Source organism: Saccoglossus kowalevskii, chromosome 10 (assembly GCF_978046115.1).
Source record: "Saccoglossus kowalevskii chromosome 10, keSacKowa6.1, whole genome shotgun sequence".
Lineage (NCBI taxonomy): Eukaryota > Metazoa > Hemichordata > Enteropneusta > Harrimaniidae > Saccoglossus > Saccoglossus kowalevskii.
Genome location: NC_140650.1, coordinates 31,739,025 through 31,760,787, shown reverse-complemented (window position 1 = coordinate 31,760,787; position 21,763 = coordinate 31,739,025). Strand labels below are relative to the sequence as shown.

The 21,763-nt window shown below is 32.8% G+C and overlaps 1 protein-coding gene across 4 annotated transcripts in view; it reads right to left on the bottom strand.

Annotated features, from left to right (window-relative positions):
• Positions 1-1,949: 1,949 nt before the first annotated feature.
• The window catches only part of LOC100369100 (uncharacterized), a 28,460-nt gene continuing 8,646 nt past the window's right edge, over positions 1,950-21,763 (bottom strand). The window contains exons 1-12 of one of the 4 annotated variants that reach the window (XM_085504511.1): positions 18,056-18,285; positions 17,368-17,449; positions 17,067-17,188; positions 16,781-16,879; positions 12,160-12,759; positions 8,638-8,760; positions 8,351-8,466; positions 7,306-7,381; positions 6,576-6,721; positions 6,002-6,085; positions 4,492-4,579; positions 1,950-3,383 (exon numbers count right to left, since the gene is read on the bottom strand). In XM_085504511.1, coding sequence (XP_085360637.1) covers positions 3,240-3,383; positions 4,492-4,579; positions 6,002-6,085; positions 6,576-6,721; positions 7,306-7,381; positions 8,351-8,466; positions 8,638-8,760; positions 12,160-12,759; positions 16,781-16,879; positions 17,067-17,188; positions 17,368-17,440 — 1,671 coding nt within the window. In that variant the 5' untranslated portion in view covers positions 17,441-17,449; positions 18,056-18,285 and the 3' untranslated portion in view covers positions 1,950-3,239. Of the gene's footprint in view, positions 3,384-4,491; positions 4,580-6,001; positions 6,086-6,575; positions 6,722-7,305; positions 7,382-8,350; positions 8,467-8,637; positions 8,761-12,159; positions 12,760-16,780; positions 16,880-17,066; positions 17,189-17,367; positions 17,450-18,055; positions 18,286-18,825; positions 19,137-21,763 lie in introns of those variants that run through there. The other 3 variants (XM_085504513.1, XM_085504512.1, XM_002739669.4) reach the window with 3 other exon arrangements.

Here is a 21,763-nt window from a genome sequence, read left to right as displayed (position 1 = left end):
TACATATTTGAAAAATATAGTTATTTCTGTTGACGCTATTATTTGTGAATCACAAAACTGTACACACGACGAACATAATACTATGATAAGTCAATATTATGACGAAATCGTTGATGCACTTACAAATGCTTCACATGCAGCATTCAGAGTTCAAAACCGTCATACAATACGATTCCGGGATGGCTTGTCTGGCAACATTGATATTGCTAATATGTGGGCTAATCATTTTGAAGCCCTTACGTGTACGATTATGTTAATGGTTCTACAGAAAGTACCGTACACCACGTGTCTCGGAGGAAATTTTTAGTATCGTGCGCAACTTAGATTTGGGTAAATCATGTGGTTCGGATTGTCTTAATGCCGAGCATTTTGAATTTGCTGGTCCTGCAATTATTCTGCACCTAGCCATGTGTATTTCTGCAATGTTTTGTCATGGATCTGTTCCGGATAACATAGATGTTGTTATTGTGTCACTAATTAAGAATGAAGCTGGTGATGTGTCTAGTTTAGATAATTTTGCCCGATTGTAATAACCACCGTCATTTCAAAAATTGTTGAGCATATAATTATGTCTAGATGCCAGGAGTTTATTGACCTAACTGACAATCAGTTTGGATTTAGGAAGAAATGTTCAACAGATCTGTGTGTATTTCTGTTAAAAGAAGCAGTAAGTCATAATTGGCTTGGTAGTCGCGTGTTTGTCTATTTCCTTGACGCTTCAAAGGCATTTGACAGATTCAATCACTCGACGCTTTTTACAAATTGACTGAATATAATGTACCTATATATATAGTTCGTTTTATATAACATCAAAAATATTGTGATAAATGGGGGAATGCTATATCCAGTTTATTCTGTATCTAATGGAGTACGTCAAGGCGGTGTTATGTCACCAATGTTATTTAATGTATATAATCTGAATATCCAGCTGAATGACACTATGTGGATGTCTCGTTGGTGATAAATTGCTAAACAAATGTGTGTGCTATCGCCCTCTATTAAGGGATTAAGACGACTTGGAAATATGTGGTCGCTTTGCGCATGACATCATGCATGTGTTTTTTTAGTCGATAGTGTTTTCAAAATGCCACCAGTATATTTATCGGGACAGCCAATGCAAATTGTTGACCAATTCACATATCTTGGTCACAAGCTTACTAGTGATTTGAAGGATAACACTGATATAGATCATCAGAAACGTCTATTTTGCATCAGGGCTAATCTTCTATTACGGAAATTTTCAAAATGCAGTCATAAGGTCAAACTTTTGTTATTTAAAACTTTGTTTAACTTTTTTTGCTGTCAACTATGGTGCTCCTTTCGGAAGTCGAACTTTAATGTTTTGAGTGTACATGGTGTACTTTATAATAACTTGTTTCGCCGCTTTTTTCCATACCCACGTGATTATAGTGTAAATCATATGTTTGTATATAATCATGCCAAGTCTTTTTACGAAACTTTTAGAAATTTTGTATTTAAATTTGGAGTGTATATACACCTCTGATAATAGTCTGTTGGTGAGCTTATGTAACTCTGATGTCTGTTGGAAGTCTGCCATGTTCCAGCATTGACAATTTTGTACTATTAATATTGCCATACGCACACTTGTTGGCAAACATGATACTTTTTTTTCTTCATTCATTTCTGTTGACCTATATACTGATATTTTTTTGTTAATTTATTTTTCATACTAGTTTTATATGGACTTTCAAATGTTTGACAGTCTGAAATAGAATACAGACCAGATTGGTTTTAGGTTAATATTTGCATATGAATTACCTAATTTGCATAATGTGATGATCTAATCAGTTTTGGGTTTGTATAACATCCATGATAATTATCTGATTTGCATAATAATTTCCCTTTCCAACAATTTTTTTTAGAATAAATCATCACATAATGAAACATGGTACATATATGCATAATTGATTAATTTCCACAGACATTAGTTTTATGTTGAAAAACGTACATATTTATTATTAGCCTATTTCTGATATCTCAAAAAAATCAGATTTAAATTGAATTTGTCACAGAGTTGCTCTAGAATTAGACTGAAAACCATATGTGTAAAATATTTTGATAATGTGGTTCACATAGTTTTCATGTTGTGCATCTCACATAGCACACAAATATTAGTTGCCCAGCTTGTTTGAAAGGCTGAATTTGAATGCGTCTCCAATACTCTCTAAGCTATATTTGATATCACATGATCTGTACAATTCCTAGGACAATTTCTATAAACACACAGATTTAATTGTAGATAAAATGAAACATTGTGTTAGGTTGTGAAGTGCTAGGTACTTTTTAAATAAAATTTTAACATCAACGATCAGAGCAGATGTGGCTGCCCAATGTGCATCATGGTATAAAAATGTGAAGGTGATTGGTCAAAGCATATTGGATATGGCTTTGGAATAGCACTTATTTAAAAAAAAAATGGCTGTCAGTCAGCCATTTTTAATCTGATCTGGGAAACAAAATGACGTGTCTCAAGGTCCTATAATGCCCAAAGTACACAGTTTTAACAAAATTCATCCATACAGAAACTTTTTAGATTGTAGTAATTTTATTTGTGTACTATCAAATATCACTGTGCATAAAACTGAATTACTACCACTTGTATCAAAATCACCCTGTATATACCCAATATACATACAATTCTACAGTAAATTTGTCCTTAAAAGAATTGCTAAACAAGGTCACATTTACATACTGTTGAAAGCATGGTAACATGAACTAATTGAGAGTAGATTGTGTGATGTCAGTCTATCGAGTGATCCAGATAATTTGGGTCAATATCTAAAACATACTTGAACACTGTATATACATCTTGCATTGAAAATTTTTTTTTAATTCTTGGAGTCCATGCTTTTATGATCTTGGAACACAAAAACATCTTGTGACGAGTTTGCAGAAATAATTGTTATTGGTCTCTGTGATCAGCCTGCACAGAGGATCAGTAACTCTGTTAACAATTTATAAAACCTTTAGTTGTAACCAAAATAAAGAAATACAACCACTTTTGGCTTCAATCTCACGTTGTATATGTTTTGATGATGCATACTCTGACCTAGTCTTTACCCACAAAGTGCACTGAATGGGGAGGAGGAATTCTTACTTGTATGAGAAATTACAAAATCTTAATTGAACAAACAAATATTTTTGATATTTCACAATATAATAGATAAATTAAAAATTGCAACTTGTAAATATTTCAACTGATATCATTAACACGTTGGTTAAGTAATGTTCAATGCCCTAGAAACTGTTGCTAGGAGACCAAGATGATCTGATGCAGCAAAGTGTTTTCTCTTTCCATCATCCAATAAAGAGATGTTGTGGAGTTGAATGTCCTTGGGCAGCCTCACAAAAATGTAGTCAATCTATTGAAACAAATATATATACAATAGGTTTTGCAACGTTATAGTAGACGCATAGATGAGTTTATTTTAGTATTCTAGAAAAATATATAAATAGCATTGATTTGCGTTATTATCACTTCATGAGGTCATCTGATAAAAACAACAAGCAGCCTCTCGGCTGAGATAGCTCCGCTGTTAGCAATGCACATTTCAATTAAAGATCAAATATCATTAGAAAATGAACAATATGTATAGTATCAAAGCAATGGGACTTGCTGTTTTCAACAAGAATTCGAAAATATCATTTTTCACCATAAATGATTGTGGGTATTAACAAGAAGTCGAAAATATCACTTTTTACCAAAAATGACAAAAATATTCACCAAAATTAGAGAATTGAAGATATCATTACAAAATGATCAAATCTGAGTGAGATCCACATGTGGTATTATATATGTAATATCAAAGCAATTGGACTTGCGGTTTTTAGCAAGAAGTTGAAAATATCACTTTTTACCAAAAATGTCAAAAATATTCACCAAAATTAGAGAATTAAAGATATCATTACAAAATGAACAAATCTGAGAGAGGTCCACATGTAGTACCTATATATTTAATATCAAAGCAATTGGACTTGCGCTTTTTAACAAGAAGTCGAAAATATCACTTTTTACCAAGAATGACAAAAATATTCACCAAAATTAGAGAATTGAAGATATCATTACAAAATGAACAAATCTGAGAGAGTACCTATATATATAATATCAAAGCAATTGAACTTGCAGTTTTTAACAATTAGTCGAAAATATCACTTTTTACCAAAAATGACAAAAATATTGACCAAAATTAGAGAATTGAAGATATCATGAAATGAACAAATCTGAGAGAGGGTTACCCAAGGTACATATACACCAAGTATCAAAACATTCAGGCTAGTAGTTTTCAAGAAGAAGTTGAAAAAGTAAAACATTGACACGGACGACGGACAATCACTCATATGATAAGCTCCGCTCAACAAAGTCGTAAGCGGAGCTAAAAACTAGAATAGCGACCTATGTATATATAAATGTGTGGCACTGAAATGATTTTGCAATCTACACATGCTGATGACATGCTACACATGACTTACTCTTGATACTAATTGTGGTTTAATTGTACTCCAGGTCAGACCATGATCTCGCTTCTCATTTGCACGATATAAACCCAGTTTAGCAGATCTGTAATAAAATCAAAGAATGAATACGGTAATCACACACTGTGATGTAATGCTAAAATTAATCAGTATCAGTAATTAATTAAAGCACCAAAATCGCTGTGCAGACCATGTTTAAATTACGATATATGTAACCATACATTGTATATGACACAATAACTGTTGTCTTTTGTATATTTGTGACAATCATAAATATTGAATTTGAAGATGAAAAAATAAAAACTTGTTTTTAATAATAAAAATAAATTAACTCTAAAATACCCAAGTTTAGATTATGACCCTTGCCTGCTTCTGGTAAAATGATACAATGTTTTGGGTAGGGGAAGTATTCATGGTTTTTAAATTCATGCTGTGTGATTTGAACAATGGGGTACTTTATTACTTAATCTGTTCCTTAATTCTGTTGTACTTTGGATTTACAAATGTAATCAAAGAAAGGTTAGAAAAAACTCCCATGTGCTGACAGTATTAGAGGCATAAAATACAAATAAATAAAATTGCCAGCAATGAACCGGTTGGTTTAAAAATCATAAATATTTAATGATATAATGACCATATTTGGTGACTTGATATTTTGTTCGTATATCTTGTCAAAATTATAACACCAGTTGCATGTCCCTATCTGCAAATTCTTTAACAAGATATTACAGTTATGCAAATTATTTGGGTCACATGACCATATATACTGTAAAACATGTATTTTTACATGTACCTGCATGTTATTTTAGCTAATTTAGCTAATGTGTAATTTCGCTAATTCAAGATGTAGCTAATTTAACAGAAAGTATATTCTCACAGGGACATAGTCAACACTTTAGCTAAATTAGGATTCTGTTATTTCATGCCAAGAGACAGATCCACTAAAATTGCATGCAGCTATTTCAACGTGTTCTACAGTACTCATCTGGAACATTAGTCATATCACATTGATCTCAACCAAAAACTAATCAGACGTGTGCAATATCCCAGGGTATCCATGTACGAAGCTTCATAATCATGAGAAACAACTGAAAATGTTTAAATTTGGCTAATTATGCAAATTAGTTAATTATTATGAATATATATATAGATTACATTAGATTGTTGCAATGTCTTAGAGTATTTACCGGGTACATTTGTATGTACCAAGATTCATTGAAATAAGATGAGTACTTGAGATATTGAGGGAAAAGCTGAAAACTGACTATTTATTATGCAGGTAATTAATATATTATTGTAAAACTAATAAAGTCTGTGCATTGTCCCAGAGCATCAATGTACCAAGTTTCATTGAAATGTAATGATTAGTTTTATAAATATCAGGAAAAGAAAACAATTTACTAATTATGCAAATTAGGTAATTAATATGCAAGGCTAATGTTGGAAAACCTAATTCCATATAGTAAACACCAGCAATTGAACAGTGCAGAATTGTGCTAATTTTTACCTTGGCTCTTTGTGTTGTAATGTCCATGCATCGTACAGTCCTTTTGTTTGCACTCCATTTATCTCAGCTTGTCCAGTAAGAAACCTGGAAATCGATACATATTGTACATCATACTAGTCAGTATATATGAGCCACGTCAGACCAAATTCCAGTCTCTCCCTTTATTCAAGCATAAATTATAATTGAATTTTGAGGGAACCATATTTATGGTTGAAGAATGTGACATTATAACAACTATATGTGCTGTTATGCACGAGTCAAACACATGTGGACCTTACTTGTGGAACACTGTTCTCACAAGTCTTATTCATTAGTGAATGAATGTCAGTACGTGGATTTGGCTTATCTCTCAACTCAGGATCCTAGTCATCTCCCTTGAACTCTGGTCCTACATTGTACAGATCATGAAACTTAACACAACAATGATCACATTACTATTGATCAACAGCTGATAATTAAAATACAGTTTGAGATTTCATTTTGTTTATATTCTGCTAGAATTAAGCCTATACAATAAGGATGCCAGAGCAAAACACCGAACATTGATATCACACATGCATAGTACAGTACTTACTTGATGGATTTTTCATGAGGTTCTGCATTAAGATCACCCATTAGTAAAGCTGGTCCTGTGAACTTCTGCATGAATTCCCATATCTCAACCACAGTTCTATCTCTGGCATCTTCACTCAATGACAGGTGAGTGTTAAACACATGTATCTGTGGGGATAAATCAGTAATGGAATAAAACTGATCTCTCAACATGCAAAATATATTTATGTATTTACTACTCTGGCCGTTCAACAGCGAAAAGCTTAATTACAGATCTTGAAGCACTACTTTTATTGGGGCGCAAATAGCTACTATTTTTGTATGGAGTGATTAAGTAACAGCATGCAGGAACACCCGTTGTAATGGTGGAGTGATTAAGTAACAGCATGCAGGAACACCCGTTGTAATGGTTGGCTAGCCTGAATGTATTGCTGAGTCAAAGACACACCCACAGCTACACATCAGCTCTGCAATAAAGCGTTCAACAGACCATGGTTCTCTGTCACTGTTCTTTTGTAGACGGGTACAATGACCTGCAGATCTTAAGCAAGCCTCCTATCACTAAGGGAGGGAGAATAATTTACGACAGCAACAGGAGTGGGGGGGGGGGGCGAGGAAAAGGGAAGGAGAAAGAATTGTGCCATGGGTTTTTTTAAGGCTTAAAAAACGTTATTCAACAGACATCTACCTCTCTCCCAACCTCACCTGATGATCAACACTTACAAATTTCTGACCTTAAAATGTTTTCTTACCATTCCAAAGACAGGAAATTCAATTTCAGCATGAATACAAATTCTTTGATGAAAGTCGTTTGGATCAGATGCATTCCTAAAGAGAAGACGATTGTAAAATATCAATAAAGTCACAATCACATAATGTACTGCAGGGACTTTACATTTTACATACCACAATCATATTTCCCTCTATTAAACACACCTCCATGATTTACGGTAAGTGCATGTGCTACTATGGAGCAAATGTCTAACCTAACTTGTTACCATAAATGAAACAGATATCACTTCATATCGGGCGGTTTGGGATATGAACAACATCACCACATAACAAAACTACTAGGAATTGAGCATGCTCGGCTCTGCAATTTTGAGATATAATTTTGTTTGAAAGAAGTTCAAGACAAAGTTTTGCAACCATTGACAATATGTGCATAATATCACTGAAAACTCACTAAATTAAGTGAGATATTAGATGAAATACTGTCACTATAGAAACCAATGCAATATACGGTGAAAATTATCTAGAATGATTTAGATTTGGTTATTTAAAACTTGATGGTCAACCTTCAATTTTGTTTTATCTCATAGGTGTGTATATAGCAACAATTGTCATATGAAATAGTTTTTTAGATAAAAATATCTGGTAATAACGATCACTCTACACAATTGATCGCTTGATATCTTTCAAACCAAAAGTAACTGCCACATCTATGCCTTGTCGTTTATGATATCTTTGATAGTTTTGTGTCACTGTGAATTGATGAGTACAAGGTTCAGCTCTAAAATGATGGGTAGTGAGATTTCATCACAAAATCAGAAGTTGTTATTGTCACACTAATCTACAAGTCGGATAAGTGACAAAAGTAAATCTTAAATAATTTACATTGGAGACAAATTAAATGAAATTACTGATAAATAGAATACTCAATTTTGAAAAATGCTGAGAAAAATCTTTATTTATATGCCCACACAAAAATTGTTAACACCAATGACTAACATTTTATCCCCAATAACTTGAAATCTTAATTCACATCACAGGCAATTATTAAAATTAAATACAAACCTTGACAAAAGAATGAAATCATGCGACTTGATAGGAAATTTTGAGAAAATAGCCAGACCTTCCTCTGTTCGTCCAAATATATTATCCATGAATGTCATAGCCGGCTGATAGATAAACTGAAATATAATAATTTATTTATAGAGTTTTAAAATCATTCAATATTCTAAAGAATCAGAAAATGTATGTAAATCATAAATCTGGAATTACAATATCTGATGTTTAATATGGATAATCAATTAGTTATCCTCAGTAAGCCAATGCAAGAAGAAAAAGTTCTTCCATCCTACCTGGTAATTTGGCAGTGCTAATGATAGGTGTTGGACTTGGAATGGTCCTAGCTCACCGCTTTTTTCCAAATCAAAACGAACTTCTTGAAATGATACGATGTCTGAATCACTTTGGGATACAATCTGATAAAAAAATAGGCCAATGGCCTGTTGCTCAATGGCTATTGTACAAAAGATTAGTGCTGTATATGACAAATACCCCAAAAGGCAGTGAGTGAGACAATAAAACATAATGCTAAAAGTGAAATTTTTTACAAAAATAACAGAAATATTCAATAAAATTAGAGATTAAAAAGAACTCCAGCGTGTGTTGAGAGAATAACATGACATTTGCAATTATCTGAATTCGTAATACATGTATATACCAAGATTTGTTGAAATATGTTGAATGGTTCTTGAAATAGCACCCAAATAGCATAAATTTCCACCAAAAACTAAATATATCTGGAAACGGCCCCAACACATCTATGCACCAAGTTCTCAAGATATCACCAAAATAGCCTAAATAATGGTATGTAATCTAGGCAATTTGCATAATTGTCCACCAAAATCAATCATGTCTATACACATTTGAATATGTTGAGTGGTTATGTTTTCATTACAATCACAATAGACCAATCAAAGAAAACTTAGAACTCCCATGTGCTATGTGAGAATGAGAAACAGTTGACAGAACAAATGGGAAACATTACATATCTCCCTGTGAGCATGTAATTTCAATATGGCATCATTGTATAATCTTCCCAAGTTTTGTCCATTTTCCGACAACTGTAGTGCATTAAGGAGAAGGTAATAAAAAAAATCATGAATTTCTGAAATTTTTGATAAATTTGGCTACTTTTAGTGACTGGGTAAAGTGTCATCCAAGCTACATGTGTACCAAGTATCAAAGAATTTGGACTACTGGTTTTGAAGAACAAGTCAAAAGTACTATTTTTGATGAAAAATGACAAACACAAAATGAACAAATCTGATAGAAGTCCAGCCAACGTATATACCATGCTGGTTTGTAAGCAATCGGACTACCAGTTTCGAAAAAGAAGTCAAAAATAGCATTTTTGACCACAAATGAAAAAAAATATTTGATGAACTATTTTTGATGAAAAATGACAAACACAAAATGAACAAATCTGATAGAAGTCCACCCAACGTATATACCATGCTGGTTTGAGAGCAATCGGACTACCAGTTTCGAAAAAGAAGTCAAAAATAGCATTTTTTACCACAAATGAAAAAAAATATTTGCTAAAAATAGAGAATTAAAGATATGGCCACGAGATGAACAAATCTAGTAGATGTCAACACAAGGTACATACACACTAAGTATCAAGGCATTCAGGCTACCGGTTTTGAAGAACAAGTCGAACATAGAAATTTTGACCAAAAATGACCATTTTAAAATATTCGCCAAAATTAGGAAATTGAAAATTTCCTTACCAAATTAACAAAACTGATAGAGGACAACCCAAGGTTCATGCACTATCAATATCAGCACTGTAGACCACTTAGTGTCATAGTAGCATAGAAGAAATTTTATAGTTTTGGGGGGCTAATTTGCATAATTTTTGGCAAATCCACTTCTCATGAATAAATTACCATCTACACTTATCAAGGCATCCACACACCAAAAATAGAGTCAAACGGTTTGGCGGTTTTTGAGAAGAAGTCATGCACAGACAGACAGACAGACAGACAGACAGACAGACAGACAGACAGACAGACAGACAGACAGACAGACAGACAGACGGCTGATGCAGGACAGAAACCCATCCCATAGGCTCAGCGGACCTATGGTCTGTTGAGCCAAAAAAAAACTATTACAGTTCAGCTTGTTTTATATTTAACGCAATATCATCCATACCATGGATTCGCATAATTAGTATTGCAATTTTATTATTTTTGGTTATGCTGTTAGAAATGTTCATGACGTTTGTGAGGATGGATTTCATGAAAATTGCTATCACCCTTCATGAATACAGTGTAATATTCACTGCTACAAAATTTTGACACACAAAAGTAAGGTAGAGATGCAGGTTTGTGGGCACTTGGGAGTGAAATTTTTTTTTTGCTTTTTATTATCAAACCAGTCTTGGCTATAGATTGTTGAAATTTTGTAGAATTGTGAAAAGTGGAACATACTCAAAAAACGATTTTAAAATATAGATAACAGGTGCAAACATTCTCTCTTTTGAATGCTTAGTAAGATTTAGCAGGGCTGTACATAAATAATAAAAAAAAAACATGGTGAGAAAAAGAAATGACGGGATCTCTATATTATGCATTATATTTAACTTTTAACAAAACGATAATACATTCAAATTTGGAACTGTTACAGCCATTTTAATTATGAGCATTAGCAAACTTCTTTCAGAGTGAATTGTTATGCAAATTAGCAATTATCTCAGCTTCTTTTTAGTGCACATCCCAGAACTTTAAAAAAAATAGCTCCTAGACGCTTTGACCTTTTGTTTTGAAATTTTCACAAATGATTGACAATGTGTTTATCTTCAAAACGCCGTCAGGGCATTGTTTTTGGATGAATAGTGTTACAACAATCGTACAGACAACTAGCCTGGGTGTTAATTTATGCATAAACTTGAACTAGTGAAATTTGAGCTGGTAGACAGTTTTCAAGACAACACTTTTTTCATAGTAAACAGGTGTACCCATTAACCAATTTTGACAGAAAACAGAAGCATGGTTTAGAAGCTAATTTTTTTTAAATCACTTTTGACCAAAAAAGCACATTTTTGTGCATATTTCAAATTACAGTGTCCATAAAAAAAAATACTAACAAAATTTTAAAATTCATACAATACGTTTTCCGAAAATATATAGTTTTGTGGACAAGGGAGGTCATCTTGGTTTCCTAATAGTAATTAAAATAACTGTCAGGTAAACTGCATCTCTACCTTAAAGCAATTTACATTAATCTAATGAGTCTGTATTTAAAGCAATTTACATTAATCTAATGAGTCTGTATTTAAAGCAATTTACGTTAATCTAAGGAGTCTGTATTTAAAGCAATTTACATTAGTCTAAGGAGTCTGTATAAGAATAATTCATAATGATGTTAGAGTGTCCATGGAGCCGCAAGACAGTTCCTGAAAGCCATTGTTGCTTTAATTACAAGTAAGGAGCGAGGTGGGATTAGGTAGGATGGCTCTGGTCAAATAAAATTTATTCTCAAAGTTATGGGATTATTACTATATATTATATTACTATATGGGATCAATATAGGTGAGAGTAGGTATTGAACTTACTTAGTTATAAGTGCAACTCTAAAGACAAAAAATATATATATTCTGATCCTAAAATAGTGCAGTGGCTATTTTCCTTTAGCTTTTGTTGTTCATTTTAAAGATGAACAGGTTTAACATGCACCTTTAAAAATCAACACATGATTGGCTTGTTTTGGATCTGTTACTATTCTCAGTTACCATTCATATTAAAGTATGGTTAAAAAAAACACAGACTCCAACCTGGCTACCAACAAGAAAAACGCAAAATGCAATAATTTACCTCACCCAGATGTAGAATTCTTCTTTCATATTCTTTATGATTGTCTTCAACAAAACTATTAAAATTCCATATATTATAAGAAGCAGCGCTCACAAAATACTGCACATGGTCATCAATTCTTTTATTTTTCAATTCAAATTTTGCTAGCAAGTCTCCAGTTTTTTCTTTGCCAGGAAATGATTTACTAAGATGCAGGCATTCTGATTGGTCTACTGGGGTCACATGAGTTTGTGATTCAGCCAATGATTCACCCTCTGTCATGGTCATGTGATCAGAAACTGGCTGACCAGACACTGTCATGTGACTTTTGAATAACTGATTCACTTTGCAATATTCGTCAGTGGAACCGGCATCCATCATTGCCGATTTGAGGTAATCAGGAAAGTAATAAGTATGTTCGTAAATGTATGAGTTTCGAAGTCTATCTTGGCTGATAATAAACTGGTGGCGATAACTGTTTTTCACTGATGGCCACGCTAGAATGAAGAAGTAAGTAACTCCAATGATTATTTGACGACTTTGGTATTGTTTCTTGCCGCCTTCTATAGTTACTACATCATAATGAAATGGAGACACTCCATCCATAGTATACTGTAATTTCTGAAAAAACAAAAGTCAGGGTTTATGCATTAACATTGGTAAACGTTTGTGAAGCATGGAAGAGTTGAAGGTGTGTGATTATTGCTGCGATTGGTGCTGATAATATTCAGGTTTTGAAAGTGTGCTGCGATTGGTGCTGATAATATTCAGGTTTTGAAAGTGTGCTGCGATTGATGCTGATAATATTCAGGTTTTGAAAGTGTGCTGCGATTGGTGCTGATAATATTCAGGTTTTGAAAGTGTGCTGCGATTGGTGCTGATAATATTCAGGTTTTGAAAGTGTGCTGCGATTGGTGCTGATAATATTCAGGTTTTGAAAGTGTGCTGCGATTGGTGCTGATAATATTCAGGTTTTGAAAGTGTGCTGCGATTGGTGCTGATAATATTCAGGTTTTGAAAGTGTGCTGCGATTGGTGCTGATAATATTCAGGTTTTGAAAGTGTGCTGCGATTGGTGCTGATAATATTCAGGTTTTGAAAGTGTGCTGCGATTGGTGCTGATAATATTCAGGTTTTGAAAGTGTGTCTTAAAGAATAGTACATTGTAAATAAAAACATAACCTGCTGATGTTTTTTTTTATCTGTGTAGACTTTTAGTATCTATAGTGTGTACTAATGTGTTAAAGAGCGACAGTCGTCGCACCACGTCTTGTTCGATATGGGACTCATAGCGTTGTATACAACGCGTGTAAAATACATTTTTATTTACATGAAATTCGAACAAGCACATATTGATAATGTAAACTGAATTTTATCACAGACAATTTATTTTCTGTCCAAAGTCAGCCAAAAATTTGACTTAAGTTACAGTAACATTTTCAGCAGTAACTTGTACCAATGAGTTTCGGCCCACATAAATAATATAACACGACTTTTTTTCAAATATTTTTGGAAATGTGTTCATACAATTCATAATCAATTTGTTATTTCAGATTCTATTTATACCAATTTTTTAACATACTGGTTGTATGCTTGCAGCAAAATTATCTGTTAATGCATCACTGCTTTCTAAATATAGTATTTGCATTATAATCTTGTACCAGATTTAAACTATTTTTAGATACCATATTTGCTACTGGATATTTATCACATGCTACCAAGAATACTACCGATATATTCATTGCAAATATGACAATGTCTTCAAAGTGTTACATTACCATAATCAAAGAAAGCTTAGAAAGAACTCCCATGTGCTGAGAGTATTGGAGACACATTAAATATAATTCGAAATTACTTAGCTGAAAACTAATTATGCAAATCAGAAAATTAATATGAACAGATTTGAGTGTAAAACTAATGAGGTCTGCGCAATGTAACAGAAAATCTATGTTTCCAAGTTTAATTGAAATGTGATTAGAACCAACAAATTATGAATTATTATGCTTATTAGGGAATTAATATGAACAGATTTTTACCCCAAACTAATTAGGTTTGTACATTGTCCTAGAGCATCTTTGTACTAAGTTTCATTGAAATGGAATAATTAGTACTTTAGATATCAGTGTGAAAGCTTAAAATTGGTTAATTATGCAAATTAGGTAATTACTATGTACAGATTTTCGCCCACAATTATCCAGGTCTGTTTATTGTCCTACAGCATCCATGTACATTCATTGATATGTGATGTTTAGTACCTGAGATATCAGTGTGAAAGTTGGTTAATTATGCAAATTAGGTGATTAATATGCACAAATATTTACCGGAAACTAATTGGGTCTGCATAATTCTAGATTCATTGAAATCTGATGATTAGTACTTTAGATATCAGTAGAAAAGCTGAAAATTAATTATGCAAATTAGTTAATTAATATGCACAATTATTTGCCCTAAAACTAATCAGGTCTCTGCATAGTCCTAAAGGATCTATGTACCAAGTTTCATTGAAATGCGATGATTAGTACTTGAGATACCTGTGGAAAAGCTGAAAATTAACTAATTATGCAAATTAGGTGATTAATATGCACAAATATTTATTGGAAACAATCAATCTCTGCATAGTCCTTGAGTATGTAAGTACCAAGTTTTATTGAAATGTAATGCTCATTACTTATATCAAATGCTGAAAATTAATTAATTATGCAAATTAGGTAATTAATATGTACTGATATTACCATAAAAATTATCAGGTCCGTACAGTGTCATATGACATCTATGTACCAAGTTTAATTGAAATGTGATGATTAGTACTTATATCAAATGCTGAAAAATAATTAATTATGCAAATTAGGTAATTAATATGTACTGATATTACCATAAAAACTATCAGGTCTGTGCAGTGTCATATGACATCTATGTACCAAGTTTCATTGAAATGTGATGATTAGTACTTGAGATATCAGTGGAAAAACCGAAAATTTACTAATCATTATGCAAATTAGGTGATTAATATGCACAAATATTTATCAGAAACAATCAATCTCTGCATAGTCCTTGAGTATGTAAGTACCAAGTTTCATTGAAATGTAATGCTCACTACTTATATCAAATGCTGAAAATTAATTAATTATGCAAATTAGGTAATTAATATGTACTGATATTACCATAAAAACTATCAGGTCTGTGCAGTGTCATATGACATCTATGTACCAAGTTTCTTTGAAATGTGATGATTAGTACTTATATCAAATGCTGAAATTTATTTAATTATGCAAATTAGGTAATTAATATGTACTGATATTACCATAAAAACTATCAGGTCTGTGCAGTGTCATATGACATCTATGTACCAAGTTTCATTGAAATGTGATGATTAGTACTTGAGATATCAGTGGAAAAACCCAAAATTGACTAATCATTATGCAAATTAGGTAATTAGTATCCACGGATTATTACCAAAAACTAATCAAAACCTAGCATTAGTTCAGAGCATGTATGTACAAAGTTTCATCAAAATCCAATGAGTGGTTGTTTAGATATCAGTGGAACAATCATGGAACAGCTAAAAATCAGCTAATTATCATGCAAATTAGGTAATTAATATGCACGGATTTTTACCAAAAACTAATCAAATCTGCGCATATGTTCAGAGCATCTATGTACCAAGTTTCATCAAAATCCAATGAGTGGTTCTTTAGATATCAGTGGAACAGTCATAGAACAGCTAAAAATCAGCTAATTATCATGCAAATTAGGTAATTAACGAGCATGGATTTTTACCAAAACCTAATCAAATCTGCGCATTGGCCCAGAGCATCTATGCACCAAGTTTCATCAAAAACCGATGTATGGTTCTTGAGATAGCAGTGGAAAAGTTGGACACACATACACACATACACACACACAGACAGACACACTAACTGCAAAGACTCCCATTATGTGCTTCAAACATGGGAGTCAAAAATAAATATACATCACAAAATATAAAATCTATCAAAGTATCATATTCAATGTGTCACACAATACTAGGAATAACGTGGCAAGACAACTGTAACACAATTTGTTTTCAGCACAATATGAACAACAGTTCTCCATCAGAAAGTTTTTGGTGATGATCTTTGAAATACTGTACTTCAATGCTACATGTTTGTATTTATCACATGCTACCAAGAATACTACCGATATATTCATTGCAAATATCACAATGTCTTCAAAGTGTTACATTACCATAAAAATAAATATACATCACAAAATATAAAATCTATCAAAGTATCATATTCAATGTGTCACACAATACTAGGAATAACGTGGCAAGACAACTGTAACACTTTAAAAATGCCATGTGATGGATGCAAAACACAATTTGTTTTCAGCACAATATGAACAACAGTTCTCCATCAGAAAGTTTTTGGTGATGATCTTTGAAATACTGTACTTCAATGCTACATGTTTGTATATTATTTAAGGAATTTGTCATGCAGAAATAGTCTCAGTTCCTTTGCACAAGAACAATTTTTCAGTAACCCAGGATGCAATGTCCAGGAATGTATTTCAAAATTGTATTGATTCTAGACTACAGTTTATGAGATATTTACCATACAGCCAGCAGAAGCATTTCATAGTACATTTAAAAACACAATACTCACCAGTTTCTTGGGATCCAGCACCTGAGGTCTTATCATGTTGCCTTTATCATCTTTTGGTAATTTATCTGCATGTTTTAATGATATGAATTCTAAGGAATACTGACAGAGAAAAAAATTCAGAATTATTTAATATCTGACAAATTGCGAGTTGAAACGGTATTTGTGAAAAAAAAATACATACGATAATCAGGAACTTTATTGGATGAATGATGCGATTATATTGGTTGAAAGAGAATTTGTTCACATTTACAAGTCAAAACTAAATATAAAGTGAGTTATTTTTCACCTCAACAGCATTGACAATGTCAGTATCATTTGGCTGTACATTTCTACTGAAATCTTTTAATATTCCTCCATAAACAATGTTTTCAACTTTCTTCTCTTCTGCACTGTGATCAACCAGCGATGCTGGAAAAAAAATGGTTTAATAAACATTCCTTTGTGATATCAAGCAAGGTTTCATGAAGGGATTTTTTTTAAACATAAAATCAATAAATAGACAACACAGATGACCATTGTTCATGGTGTTATAACAGACTGTGACACCATCTACCAATGTCAACAACACCCCAACTTTTACTCCATACCATCTTGACAGGTTTTGGTTGGAAGACTGTCATCCATCAATGATTTCGGATTTTCGGATTCACTTTTATCCATACTAGAATGCTATTGAAATCAAAGAAAACATCTTTTATATTAGCATATTTTATTTCATATTTTTTTTAGTCAAATTCTATTCACTTTTTATTTGCAATTTTTCAGTCTTTCATACATCCTATTTCAGTTATGTTTTTGGTGTAATTGAAATCTAGCCTTCAATCTAGCCAAGGTTTCACAAATATAGATGATATATCTATCGGATATCTAGTTCAAAAATCTGCCATAGAATGAAGGTACGTTTATGTAAATACAAAATAGAGCTAATGCATTAGTGCACATCTATTTGTTGCCGCTGAAAAACAACACACAACAGGCAGTTTTTGTTGCTATAATTAAGGAAGAAAGTTATTGAGTCAAAAAAAAAAATGTTGGTCTGTCCGAGGATGACTAGTTTTCTAACTATACACTGGACTTAGATCTAGCTGGTACTTATAAATGGCTATACATGTATATCTAACTGCTGTTAGATCTAGCTGATAGTTATAAATGGCTATATATCTGGATATATCCTGAAAAAATTATTTTGGTCTGCCCAGGGATGACTCGCTTTCTAACTATACACTGGCCTTAAATCTAGCTCACAACAGGACACTATGGGTATTAGAAACTCACCTCTCACACCAGCTTGTTTCAAGCACTAGCGGTTATCAGGGTCCAGGTAAAAATAAACACAGTTTACAGACTGGGTTCACCCACTTTTTGTAAGGGGTGGACAGCCTATTGGCAATATGTTTAATAGCCACATTTTCAGGGCCGAATATATTAGACAAAAATGTGTAATTTGTTTGATGGTTTTAAGCATTCAACCAAACATAAAACATGATTTACAGAAGTTCATGACAACTAAAAAGACCTTTTCTAGCATTCTTCCCACCATGGTCCCAGGCAGCAGTGAATCAAGATCAAGGTGGCAACCACATGACCTTAGTTTAACCTTTAACCTTATTAGCATTTGTACAACAAAAGAATACAAATAGACTTAAGCAGTATAGCCAGTATAGCTACACATACATGTAGCTGTTCATTTACTAATTTACAATATTTAGCTGCAACCACAACTCAGTTATTATTAGCTGTGGAGCTGAAATATGATTATAGATAAGCGTGACAACGTAATGATGATTTTTTATTTTTCTTAAAGTTTTTTTTTCTCTTTTTCAGTTCTTAGTTATTTTTATTAATGTTTGTATTGTATCTTTTTTTTTATTTTCATTTATTGTCATGTATTGATTTTCATCCATTCCAATGGATGTTAAATGATTAAAGATTATTATTATTATTATTATTTCAAGAATTTTACATTTTGATTAATATATGTAAATTAATAAATTCTGCATCTACACTATTTGAAGCCACCTTGCTAATATCAGAAAAGCACTGACCAGTTCTGCGACTGTGGATTCAGCATCATAATGTGTCATTGAGTAACCAGATCAAAGATTAACAGCATTTTCTTTGATTAGTCTGTGATGCACAGCAGACTCTCAAGTTGTTTCCTATATAGTCAATAGTCGAAAAAGTAAAAAGTTGATGGAGACGACTAACTTATTAGGATTTATCTCACTCATGGATTTATCTCACTCATTTATTATTTTTACAGAAATGGCATCATTTGAACCAAACAAAAGACCTTGTGGTTGAAAGAGCTCAACGGTCAGTGTTAACTGGGAGTTGGAAACGTAGGGAGAAGTGATGTTGATGAAGTTTGGCACCATAAAAGAAACTGGTCATTGTATTACCAATATTACCAGTTTGATAAAAAGGAGATTGTGGAGTATGATATGGCCAGTCAGGACAAGATTTTTAAAACTCAAAATATAATAAAGATTGACTTTGACCTCAACTTCAACATAGTTGTCTAACATAAAAGCAGAAAACATATAAACATTGAAGTGACCTTGACCATTGCATGGCCCAGGTAGTTCAGAATCCAACACAATGTGTACTGAAAAATACCATGGAAAACATTTGCCCTGGTAGTTCAGAATCCAACAATACACTCCACTTATTATACATAGCTCATATATAGCGCAAGGGTTTTCCTAGAAAAAAACTGCAGGAGGGAGCACTGCAATTCAGCGGCGCCACCAAGTGGGGGTGATAGGGTTCTCTTTTGATAATTCCAAGTAAAAATGGAGCATTCAATGGCATCCTTGGGGTCAAAATTACTATCAGACAGGTCACAATTGAAGAGTGTGGCCACATGTCCCTGGTCATTCAGAATTTAGTGGTTGCCAGAGGATCTGCTCCCCATGGTAAGGGGCGCATGGCCATGGCATGAGGGCACTGTGCCCCTGTTGCCTTGTTTAAAAAAATCCCTGTATAGCGTGTGGGAAAAATCATAACTTTCACAAAAATAGAGATATCTTCACCAAATGAACAAATTTGATTGAAAGAGGGTATTTACATTATGAATCTCAAAGCAATCTGGCAAGCAGTTTTGGAGAAGTAAATAAATAAGAAGTAAATAAATAAGCAAAAATGAGCAAAAAAGCAAAAAAATATTACTAAAAATAGACACTTGCATATGGTCTCATGAAATTAGAAAATGCTAATTCCAAATATGGGATGATTATGCGCCTAAGCTTCCTCTACTACTAACAAAAACATAGTTGAACTCTGGTGACCTTGCCCTTTGTTATATAATATAATTCCCTTTAACATAGTTTGTTTCAATATAAATATGCATTGTCATAATTAATTTTGAATACAAACAAGTTTTGGGGTTGAACTAACAGTGGGGAATCAGTCTACCGAATGTCCTTAAAAGATGTAAATATCTTACAAAAACATTGGTGCCTTATTTGTTTAATTATTTTAAGGGACATAATTTCCAGCTTTCTTCAAAGTAATTCAGATATTTTAGTATAAAAACAAATGTCTCATTGAAAAAAAAAAGTGCTGCATTTAGATGTGAATAGATTCATAAAACATGCAAGATAACAGAAAATTTTAGCTGGCTTTAGTCCAAGTATTCACTGAGACAAATATGAACTGCCTCATTGTGTGACTACTGTATTATATGAAAAGTAAAAAAAAAAAAAACACCCTTTATGAATAGCTATCATGTTGCAAGCTCTGCTTTGAATGCAAATCAACTTAAATAGTTAGTTGGTGTCCAGTGGAGGGAGAAGTCAACAGTACTGTTGTCTCCTGAGAATCTACATCTTCAAACACTGCAATCTTTGAAGTGCGTTTTTAAACCAGTATTAAAAAAACTCTATCATTCTGTTCTAATAGCTGAAACATATTCCTGTGAGTTTTCATTTGTCGAAGTAACTGTTTGTCAAATACAGAATACATATATTTTAGAACAATTTTCTTTTTAAAATGTGGATGAAATGTTTTGCTTTTTATGTATTTTTTATGTATTGTTTTTGATTTGATAACTTTGAACTAAACAGATTTTCTATTAGCTTCAGATCTTGATCAAAGTTTGGCACCCAGTTCATAGCAGTGCTTATATTGATTTTCTGACATCTTGTTTTCTGTAAAGATTTTATTGGTAGGTTTGCAAATGTGTATCAGACTGTGCAATCTCTCCATGAGTTGGTTTTGAAACCCAGTAAGGGATTCTGAGATACTTTACCAAGGATATTATTACAAGATAAATCATTTGCTTCATTGAACACATACAACAATGCATATTTCCACTGAGATCAGTGACCTTTGATGTGTATCACCAGTGATCAGTCAAGTAGAAACAGTCAAAATATTTTATCAGTTTTTCTCAATTTTTGTATGATATTTTCATACAGGACATCTGTTGTTCAAACTCAGGGAAGACTTTATACTGATGAACAAGGTGACCAAGTTTGATGAAGTTTGGAATAGATTTAGTAAAGTTATCATGCACACAATAACAATTATTAACGACGACAACGCAGGACAAAATTTTTCCCTTATACCTTTCCCTTCCATCTTTGATGGTACGGGCAAGGTAAAAAAATGACTGCCACCAGGGTTTGACCGGACACCACACAAAGAAGTTCGCTGATTCTGTTCTAAACTTTTTGGATTTCAGTATTAACATAATGTATCCTTGGAAGGCAAAGATGTATAATAATAAGGTTATTACGAGGATACCTCAAAGTATGCACTCAGTGAGTACACCACGCATCGACCTCTGCTGCATGTTGGTCAATACTCCCGCTGTACTGTCTTTGTGCATACTTTGAGGTACTCTCGTAATAACCTCATATTATTATACACATATTCATCACATAACACAGAGTAAGCTTGATTGGGTAAACAGAAATCAGCATGATTATCACTATATTCAATAACTTGAAATGAAAATACTAATACTAATAATTTGAG